Source organism: Phaseolus vulgaris, chromosome 6 (genome assembly GCF_051622355.1).
Source record: "Phaseolus vulgaris cultivar YP4 chromosome 6, ASM5162235v1, whole genome shotgun sequence".
Lineage (NCBI taxonomy): Eukaryota > Viridiplantae > Streptophyta > Magnoliopsida > Fabales > Fabaceae > Phaseolus > Phaseolus vulgaris.
In genome coordinates this window covers 33,642,282-33,653,685 of record NC_143503.1, presented here as the reverse complement: position 1 = coordinate 33,653,685, position 11,404 = coordinate 33,642,282, and the positions used below count along the sequence as shown (strand labels likewise).

General features: G+C 36.3%; 1 protein-coding gene across 2 annotated transcripts; it reads right to left on the bottom strand.

Annotated features, from left to right (window-relative positions):
- Positions 1-2,137: 2,137 nt before the first annotated feature.
- Positions 2,138-9,014, bottom strand: LOC137832408 (auxin response factor 6). 2 transcript variants are annotated; one of them, XM_068640563.2, is made up of 14 exons: positions 8,081-9,014; positions 7,524-7,636; positions 6,996-7,094; positions 6,810-6,866; positions 6,558-6,713; positions 6,376-6,460; positions 6,168-6,258; positions 5,623-5,787; positions 5,417-5,539; positions 4,804-4,879; positions 4,499-4,646; positions 3,197-4,374; positions 2,916-3,106; positions 2,138-2,602 (listed from the first exon to the last, which is right to left on the bottom strand). In XM_068640563.2, exons 1-14 carry the CDS (start codon positions 8,121-8,123, stop codon positions 2,404-2,406), a joined length of 2,724 nt encoding a protein of 907 aa, XP_068496664.2. In that variant the 5' UTR covers positions 8,124-9,014; the 3' UTR covers positions 2,138-2,403. The 2 variants fall into 2 exon arrangements, with proteins under 2 accessions (XP_068496664.2, XP_068496665.2); XM_068640564.2 differs by having other exon boundaries at positions 3,197-4,371.
- Positions 9,015-11,404: the final 2,390 nt, after the last annotated feature.

Sequence of the window (11,404 nt, the reverse complement as noted above, 5' to 3'; positions counted from 1 at the left end):
CTTATTACCCCAATTTCTTTCATTGCCAATTCTCTATAGTTTAGTCACTCTCAGTGCAACGGCTAAAGATAAACACACAAGTTGAAACTGTTTTTAGATAAATAATGGAATATAGTTGTTTGCATGATGCTTAAGGAAAAAATAGATGAGAAAGGTGTGTGCACGTGTTGGTAGAAACGTTTTTGGTCATATTGTTGGTGACAGAGGGGAAGCAGAGAGTGGAGTGAGTGGGAAGAAACAAAAGAAGAAAAGAGGGTGAGTTGAAGAATGAATGAGGAATGGAGAAAAACTAAAAAAATATAAATAAAAAAAAGGGTGGGGTTGGGGTGGTTGGGGTGGCATGGCATTGTATTATTATTGAGGATAGTGCCCTACCTGGTCACCATTCCATACCCAGAAAAAAGAAAAAAGGTCCTACAAATAAGACAGCCCCACACACATGCACCAAAACAAAACAAATAGTACTAACCAACACTCAACTCCAACTTCTTTAATCACCCATTTCCCACTTGGGGAACCTAGCTACCCTGCCACTTCCACAACTAAAAAACCTTCTTCTTCTTCTTCTTCTTCACGCCTTCCATTCATTCCAAACTTTATTTCTTTTCAAAAAATAAAATCATTGAATCAATTATGCCACTGTACGGTATCAGAATGAAGTTCTCTTCTTCTCACTGTCATATCTGCCGACATCAACACGTTCTGAGATTTTATTTTTTTCCCCAACAAATATGTAAGGACATGTTCACAGTAAAGAATATTTTTTGCTACGTAAAATTTTGGGAACTGTACTCTCGATTTTGTTCCGATCTCGTATAAAATGGAAACTCGATTATGCAAAGACATTTCTCTTTATGTACTATATAGCTGGAAAAGGCTATGGATCTCATGCATTTTTTCAATTCTATCAATCTCAATCATTAATATATATGCATACATATATGTAATTTTATTTATCATGTATAACCAAATGAGTAAAATTGTGTCTAGGATTTTATTCAAGTTGTATAGATAAAAAATAATCATGAATATTTATTTAATAATAAGAAGTACTATACTCTTTCAAATTATCAATCCGTTGGTTTTTCGTATTGACTTCCTACATTAGATGTTTTGCATATCTTTGAAAGAGGATATTTTACTTTACGTTGCACATTTTAAAAAATCAATTTGTTTAGTTATAAATCTCGTAAGAATTTTCTAATTTGACCTACATCAAACTGTGACTTCTTCTTTAGTCCTATATATACGTTAAATATAAGCATACAATAGCACAATGCCTTTAAGTGGACCCAGATTTTCATTAAATTTCATTTCACTTTTATACCTAACGTAATAAAGAGAAAGATAAATAAATAAAAATTAAGAATAAACTTATATATATATATATATCCTATCCCAGCCAATCCCTGCAGTTACCATTTATTGTGTAGTCAATTCCTGAATCAATTGGCAAAAATTATTAATTAATTTCTCTGCCCAAAAAATAGTACTTGTTAATCTTTTCAATTGTAACAATGATTGTCCTGATAAGTTTAACTTAGAGTAACAGCTATTAAGGAGCTAAAGTTGTTTATAGATGTTTTCCATGAAACTTGAACTTGGACAATATTCCAAAACACTTGCGACAGTAGAGCATGAAAAGAGGCATGATTAGGCAAGTTCGAAATGGACAAATGCACACAGCTTTTTCACTTTGCGGTTGATGAGGCAAAAACATTAAGAGCCAAGGTGAAAGGGTGCATGTCCAAAACCAAGAACACGACAAAGCGGGCCACTTTAACATTAATAGAAGGACATGGTGATTTGTTTTCCATCCCTGTATGATCAGAGAGACACATCACATGGCTTTAGTGTCCTCTTCATGTTCTAAGGGTCACAACCTCCTTTTCCCAAGTGCATTTATCCATCACTCAACCAAGTCAAGTACTCCCACATCATCACCAGTGCCATCTGCACCTCTTAATTGAACATTATCTTTCATGCATCATAATAGATTCTACCAAACATTTCAACCAAAACTCATTAAAGGTGACAACAAGTTCTGCATCACCTCCACTCCATTGTGCACTGTGATTCATAATGCACCCCAAACATTTAGCCAAATCCAAACTAAAAAAAATAGTTCCGTACAAGCTAAGAGAACTATCCCACGCATTGATTTCCTAACGGATTAAGTATCGTATATATTGTAGCTAGCACAATGACTAGATGCCATATAGTTACAGTATTAGTTTATGAATGGTCCTAGCAGGAAAAAACAGGAAAACAAAATCCAAAGGGTGTAGGCTATATAAACTACATTTAGGCAAGGCCTTCTCACCGTACACGAGGGGTTGAGAAGTAAGGGCAATAATATTACATTTGATAGAAGAAGTGCAGACTATTAACAGTCACATGATTTCAGTAGTCTAAAGACCCGACAGCTGTTATTCCAGGGCTTATATTTCTTGGGTCTTGACGGCTCACATAGTCATCACAGATGCCATTAGAGAGCCTTTGAATTGGTACCGAGTTCAAGAGTTCAAGACCAGAGTTCCCCATTTGCTGCACTTCCTGAGGAGAAAGTATCTTTATGCACCATACACTATTTACGAATTCCCTGTCATAAGATCACGGATGTGTCAAATATGAACAGAAAAAGGGCTCAATCATTTGATTTAAAAAATAAATAAAGATGCTTAAATCCACAACATAAAATGCCATCACCATATGAAAGGCTAAGAGAAATTTAATACAAATTTATACCATTTCATTATTTCAAAAGGGATTAGTTAATACTTCATATAAAAACTACCATATTATTTATTACAAGTCCCTCACTTTCTCTACTTTTCAAAAGGTGTAGTGCTTAAAGGGAAAAGGAAGGAAGAAAAACAAAGAATGAGGTATGTTATGAGTAATAGGAGACTTACGGCCAGGGGCCATCACCAAGGAGAAGAACATCGTTCTCTCGGTCTACAAATACAAGCTGCCAGCCTGATCTCACAGGGTCCTCCAACTCGCCTTCAAGGCCAAACATTTGAGCAAGTTCACTTCGCAGCTCATGGTAGCTGCTGAACTTAGTGATATCCAATGACCTTCCAAAGGACCCTGACTTATAAACCTGTACCAAAAAAGTTTAGTAAAAATGTATGTCATGAATAATGACGAATTTTTTTTATTGAAAAAATATAATCCTGCTGGAAAAGCTTACCTTCACAAAGGTTTTGTTCAGTGGGTTTCCTTGTCCAGCATTTTCTGGACTCTGCAGGTAACCTGATTCACCGCCAATACTGGGTGTTATTCCATGGTTCAATGAAGAATCAGTGCCTGTGGTGGTATTCAGATAATTAGAAGATTGATATGGCAAGGTTGAGGAGTCATTGTTGCTGCTAACCCCCTTAAGGTTTGACATTCCATTAGGCATGAGAAGGGATGAGGGATCTATATTAACACCAAATAGGAGATGGTTTTGTGGATCATTGCTCCCTTCTTGGTCTATGGAGCATTCCCTACCAGGAAAAGGTGGTAAAGTAATAGCATTTTGAGACACGGTACTCTGGGGCTGCCCTAGCTGCTCCACCGGAGGTAGAACACATTGGGAGACTCCGGAAGAAATAAGAGGATCCACTGCAACACGCTTTGAGGGCCACCCAGATGAATTTTGAACCGGAATCCAAGAGCTTGTTCTAGGAAGGTTCAGGAGGTGAGACGTTTCATCCTGCGGAAATGAACCCAGGATACTGTGCAGGGGAGAAACAATAGTAGGCACAGAGTTCCCATCAGAAAAATTTTGCTGTTGGCACAAGGAAGAGATAGCTTGCATAGGAGGTGATTGAGGTGGAGGAGCTGAAACAAACTGAGACATTGAAGAAACTGCACTAGAAATTTGCTGATTATCTACAACTTGTTGCTGTTGCTGCTGTGTCTGTCGTAGTTGTTGTTGCTGGTGCTGATGATGATTCTGACTATTGAATGAGTGCTGATGTTGTAATTGTTGCTGAAGATGAGCCTGAGTTTGCAGATGAGATTGTGGTGAATGCGGATTCTCTTGATTATTTCCAAAAATCTGCTGATGTTGTGTCTGCTGCAACATCTGGGCCTGCACAAAGGCCGCTGTCCTGTTTGGGAAGTTCTGCGGTTGCTGAAATTGAAGTATGGAAGCAGAATGCTGTTTGGAAGGATCCAAACCCCTCATCTCCTGAACAGCAGCAGCAGCAGCAGCAGCTTGATACATATCTGTTTGCATATTCAACATGGAGGGATCAAATCTAGGCTGCATCCAGGGATTAACACCAATCCCCTGAAAAGTAGGAGACTGCAGCCCTCTATCACTGTCTCGGAGCCACAAGAGAGATGAATTCAGGCCAAAATCATCATCCTTCATGCCTACTAGCATTCAAGCAAGAAAAATCAGGAGAGCAAGGAGAATGAGTTTCCAACCATGCATAAATGAAAGTCTTCGAAATCCATTTAGCTAGGTATTTTTTTAAGAAGTGGACATGAACAAGCTCACCGTGGAATGAAGGCAGTCCTGGCGGCCATGGTCGTTTAAGCCTAAGGGGGAATGGAGATGGATACATAGGAAATGTAGTTAATGGCTCAATTTCCCATAAAGACACTCTAGGTTGTCTCTCTCCAGCAGTAGATTCATCCCAACCAACCTGCAATCCAACTCAAAGCCATGTTTTAATTTTTAAAACCATTCCTTGATAAATAAACTGTATGTGACAACATACTGGAATTTTTACACTTGAGATGGAAGATGCAGCCAGTATAATTAAAAAGCTTGAATAATAGCAATAGTGTTTCCTGACAAACCTTAACTGAGCGCCAGTGTGAGTTTGGCCATCGGGTAGGATCCAGGTCACTAATGCCAGTTATTGTACCCATGTATCTGCAAAAGAAACATACAATAGTAATGGATAATTACAATATAAACAAGTATCACCAACTTTACTAAATGTTTAGCCATATCTTCCCTGACAATGAAAAATTATTCAACCAAACGCTCAAGCTTTTTTTTATTCTTTACTCAAGCTAATTCATCAAGGGCCACACTAAGGATCAGAGGTCTGATCAAGCACACAATGAAATCCATTTCTCATTCATTTCATTGTAAAGATCATAACTTAGGGTAGCATGTACCAATGTTGGGCAAGCCACGACATATATGATACAAATATTGCCTTACTATTAGACACCATCACATCTCAAGCACGTTTTTTCACACCCTATCAAAGCCCTCGCAATGGTATAATGAATTCAAGCACAGAGCAAGGACAGTTGAAAGTCACAAATCTAATATCTGTGCTTCATGTTCATAATATGATTAGTGTTCCTTAGGTCATTATAATTCTTGAGATTATTCAGGTCCCCAATCGCATCTTTCCTCAGATTTAAAGCAACAAAAATGAAAGTTTTAAAAACCTACCGTCGTACACCTGATTCCTCAGTTTCAAACAGCATCCTAAACCGCATACCAACTGAAACTCGAGTATGATACACAGCTTTAACGTACTTCGCTAAGGGAATGACAAATTCTGATGGGCTGGCACTGAAATTATAAAGAGAAAAAAAGAGTCAATTAAAGAAAACATTTCCATGACTTTAAAGTTTAGCAAAAGTGTACACTTATACCGTGGGTTATAGAAAATGGTGAAACGACTATTTGTTGCAGCTGCATGAGCTGCTGCAGCAAGAAGCCCCAAGTGCATACTATCACTTGACAACACTGAAGAAGGCATCACAGTTTGTGGCCGATTAGCACGACGGATGCCAAGAAGAAGTTGGTTCTTTTCATTCCTATACAAGAAAATGCACGTTACACAAGACAACACATCACATAATTACTAATAAAATTAACATTTCTAACATATTATCTCAATAAAGCAAACAGATATAAGAAATAACAAGCAACCACGCATCTTAAAGGCTGACCCACATGTCAATGAGAAAGTTTTCACTTTTCATTATAATGATATGTTCTTTTGAATGGCCAAATGACATGCAAGTCATAGAGCCTGGTTCAGGGGGAAAAGTCAACCAGCCATAATAGCCAAAGGGAAAAGGTCAAAATTGAATTTATGAGAAACTCCGAGATGGAGAAGCAGAATAATATTAATGCTGTCCAGAAAAATAGCAGCACGCGTCTTTGGGGAGCAAGAAACAATTAAATTACTTGCCAGATAAACAGCACAGAATCACCAGCAACAAGTCTTTTAGCACTCACAAAGACACTCCATCCAGTTGTAAGTAGATGCCTTTTGGGCTGGCCTTCAGAGGAAAAGAAATAAAAACCATCTTCAAACATTGTAGACAAAAAATGAACATAGAAGTCTCGGAAATACACTTTTGCAATTAAATTGCCGGAAAATCAGTTTTTTAACTCACCCCGGAAGATATGTCTGAATTTCCACTCATTACCGTGCAAATCCCTTGCAATTAATTCTTGAGCAGGAGGCTGCTGAGAGAAATCCTGCAAGATCGCAACTATAAATGTAAGTCCCAAGAAATTAGCAGATTCGATAAATAATTTAACTTCACGTAATATGGTCTTTTTCACAAAGGTTTACCAATGCAGGGAACACTTTTTCAGCTGCACGGCGAGGTACAGAGAATCCCCCATGAGTGCTTGTGTCACTTGCAGTCAAAGTTTTGCAGAAATAGTTCGTTGGCTGTTTACTAGGAGTGCCCAACTCCGCTGGAAGGTATGCCTCCTTTTGCTCTTGCTGAAACACAGACATAGTTAAAAGCTGAAGAATGACCATAACTCTACAAGCTCCAAAACCAGTTATCACTTAAGATTTGAGACAGTGATATCATACAGGATTCAGAGGTTGCAAGGTCATCTGTGCATACACTTCATCAGTCTCTGCATCAGCCTGAATCCCCATATAAAAAAAAACAGATAATTAAAGCAAAGAGGCTGCAGGATCCAACAAGAAAAAAATTTAAAAATCAGAGGCCAACACAAACCAGTCTTATCACTAAAAAAAGTAAGCAATTCGTACATGCATGGTCATGTTATGAAGTTGACATATGAGTTGAGGAGGTAAGCTTGGGTAGTTTGGGATATGAGCATCTATTTCCTTGTTCGTCGAGACAGCCACCTGAGCAAAAAAAATAGTGCAGAGTTAGGATATCTTGTAGTTTATGCAGAAAAGAAAGGAGAAAGTTTTGAATGAGAAGGTTCGTGTGGTGGTTTCTGGGAGGCAAGTGAAGTTACTTCATTAGCCTTCAGCATTTCAAGACTAAAGAATTGAGCTTGGGAACACCAGGTAAGCATAAATATACACATGGTTCCCCAGAGTTAAAGAAAAAACAGGTTTTGCTAAACAAAAGTGTAACAGTAAACCCCACCCCATCCTCCAAATTAGAAGCAATACGGAGACAGAGACAAGAGACAAGAGAGCATCCTCATGCCCAGAAACACAAGATTCGCATTATTACTTTATTCTCAACACTGGTAAGAGAATGTTACCACAATGTCCACAGGGCTAGTAGCAATACAATAATCAAACATCGTATATTTTACTCACTTGTTCACTGTGACCTTGTGGAAAGTATACCACGCGGCTTCCAACTGCTGGTAAAGAGACAAGGGGACCAGCACATGCATGCCAAAGTTCTGAATCTAGAACTCGCCTTTCCCCTGCAAAATCCACCCCAATGTCATCAAACATGAATTAATACCAAAAGTCCACACCAACAAACTCATTTTGCATACTCATGCCAAATCCAAGATCTCAAACCAATTACCGAATCCCAAAACCAAATTACGTTTTTCTCTGATCTCTGAGCTGTGACTAAACAAGAGAAAAACATAGCCCAAATACGCAAATTTCCACATCCCCGCCTCAACATTAGCACCAGCCATGTTAGACGTACAAAAGACTTCATTGGCTTGGCTAATCGTATTAGCACAAAGAGCACACTCTAATCCCCCAAGGATTGAGGTTGCAAGAACCAGTTTTAGAAAAGTTGAGAAGTGAAAACCAAGAAGAAGAGATGAACTATGGAAGCAGAAGAAAAAGGAGAAGAAGAAAAAAGAGGAGGAAGAGGAGAAGAGGAAGAGGAACGGGAAGAAAGTAGTTACCTTCCTGGGGTGGAGGACTAAAACCAGCTGAAGAAAGTCTCATTTGAGCTATAAAAAAGTCTCAAGCAAATCAGTAACTTCAAAATTGAGTCCACAATCACAACACTCAACAAAATTCTCACAAAACAACTACTTCCACCAAAAACCAAGCCTTGACCACTCTTCCTTCCTTTCCACTGCAGAATAACATTCTTAGTAATCTTTGTCCCAGTTTTTAACACCTCTTAAAACCCATTAAAATCCACTAATTGCCCACTAGTTTCCCACCCTTACACAGCCACCAAAAGCAGTTTAACAACAAAAGGCAATTGTTTTACGTCTCATTCGATTCCGGTTTTCCTCAACCCCCAACACCCCAGGTTGCAATCCTGAACAGAACAGAAGTCCTCATTACACACAACAGAGTCTCGGAAACGCACGTGCCCTCAGTGCCAAATTTAGCAACAATCTGAAAGAGCAACGAGACCCAGAAGCGGAAGAAAGGAACAAGGCGAAAAGCACATAGATCTCAGGAAAAGAGCGGCGAATCCGAGAAGAGAAAGAGGTTAAGGGATCAGTGATTGACAGAGAAGTAAGAAGGTTGGGTGAGGAGTAGAAAATGGAGAGTCAGCGTTAGGCTCATTTCATTTCCGGTAATGGAAAAATGGGAAGTAGCAGTGGTTGTGTGTTGTGCTTTATTTTTATGGTTATGGTTTGTGGTCATGGTCATGTTCAAGCTATACTACTACTACTACTCTACTTCTAACTCGGTGGCCATGCTACTACTATAGCTTTACCCTCCCTCTTCTCTCTCTCTCTCTCTCTCTCTCCCCTCCAATCAATCACAACGCAACCGCCATTATTTTTGGGGCGTCCTTTTAAGAGGGAGAAAGAGAGTGAGAGTGCGTACAAGTGTTACATTTTTTCTAGGGAGAGAGTTTTGCTTTTTATTATTATTACTTTTCGTGCCCACCATTTCATTTTCAGACAACCTACGAGGGAAGGGAGATTTTAGATTTACATTTCCTCTCCCATTCCTAATTATGGATTACTCTTTTATGGTATTATTAGATTAAATATCTCACATATAATTAAAATCGTGTGTGTTTTTTTTATTTTATGGGCTTTAATATAGTATTAAATTATCACTGAATTTATCGAAGTAATTAACTAGCTGTTATCGAGTTATTGTTTAATTACTTACATATATCTGATTTCATAAACTTCGCGCTTGAAAAAGGCGATGGAAATCTTATATATAGCTAATAATGTAGTTAATGTAATTGGTAAATACTAATCATTACCTCTAAGTATGCGTTTGCGTTTGCGTATTTTTATTCGATCGCACATCAATTCATTTTCCTTCATCATTCTAAGTTTTTTATCTTGATGCGTGAAACTTCTTTAGTCAATGTTGTTAACAGTTTTTCAAACATATCTTCAGTGTTTGTTTGTAAAAATGTTCTCCCATTTTTTCCAATTCAATTGAGTGTTATTCGAGAAAATTTGGACTGGCATTAAACAAAGATCTAAATGTAAAAATAAAACTTAGTGCAATTTATTACAGATTGTTTGTTTCGTTCTTTAGTCGTAATTTTTCTTATAGACGAATAAAATAAATATAATTTAAAAAAAGTATATCTAAGTTTTGTCTTGAAAATAAATACAAATACAAGCCCAGACTATTTTTTTTAGAATTTAACTAAACTCAAATTCTAAAAGTTATAAAAAAATGCAAAATTATTTTTGCTCTAGAAATTAGTATACTATTTGTTAAAATTTCGTTTCGTTATAATCCATTAGAATTACAAATGTTTAAATTAAACTAAAGGCTAGTAGGTATAAGAATAAATTTAATTTTTGAATAGTATTGTCCTACTGTTGGGGTAGAATAGTTTATTTAAGATAAAGTTGGACCATTTGCAAAATCTAAATGCAGGTGCATTGATTTTGACAATGCAGAGACCCAACTCTGGGAATCATGAGGTAAGGAAGATACAGTGTCATATGTTGTTGGACAGTTATCTCTTTAGATGTGAAACCAAATCCCATTTTCAAATTTGCACTTTGCTCCCTTATAACTTCGTATTTTCATAACTTTCCACTTTACATTTCATCAAATTATAGTATTTTATCAAACTGGTTTTTACAGTATTTCAAGTTTTCAAGAGTAAATGTTTAATTGTGTGGATAGGAGAGTACCCTACCAACCAATTCACCACGAGGTCACACGTGTCGTAGCTTTTTATCAATTGTTAAATATTGTATTTGTTCATTTAGTAAACAACTCATTTCTTAAAACAAAATTAAAAAGGATTCAAAATAACTTATGAACATCAAGCTAAATAAGACAATGGTTGTTTTCTAGCTCTACACTTATATTCTGACAGAAAAAATATATAAGAAAATAGTATGATACATAGACTGGAACAATTAATTGCATTCTGTTTGTTTGAAGAGTAAATGAGAGAAAATAAATAAATATTAATTACTTTCGTTTGATTTAAAAAGAAAATAAAAATAATGTAAATCCAGAGTAATTTCATTCATCTCTGATGCATACATTTTTTTTTTCTTTTTTCATTTTCCCTTTTTCCTCCGTAATTCTTCTATTTTCTTTCACGCGATCATAAATATCTAAAAAGAAGGTAAGTCTGACCATTAATGAATATAAACAAAGACATCTGTGTTGTTTTTCTTAGTCATTTGTGCTTGTTAGAAATCAAGATTAGGCCAAGTTTAAGTCACTATAATCACCATTATCTTCTAAATATAGTTAAATGTAATTTTGTTAATTATCTCCTCAACTATATTTTACTAAACCGTAACATTGGGACCTACCAAAAAATAATAACTTGGAGAGGATTCATATGTCCCATGAATTGAAAATGGTCCTCAGAGTAGCGAAATATATTGCCAATTTTGGCCATTATGATGAGAGAAATGTTGAATAACAAAACATGGCATGTTATTATTATCTTTAAGAGCTTATTTTTTAAGTACACCATACATATTTTATAGCCTCAATTAAATAAAAAAAAATATTCTAAAGTGATTATTGTAAATACCAGTAAATTATAATTAAAAATATTTTACATTATTAATACTATCGGAAACACAAACCTATAGTGTTGGTATATCCACATTTTTTTTTAGTTTTCATAATGATAAAAATTTAATATACATATAGAAATAATTTTGCATGATTCGAAATTGAAAAATAAAAAATAACATATAAAATAAAAATGATGAATTGATTAATCAACATTTTTTTCTTATGGTTTGAATTTCTCTTTTTTTTCAAGTTTTTTTTTCTTCCATTTGTGGTATTAGGATTGGAGGGTA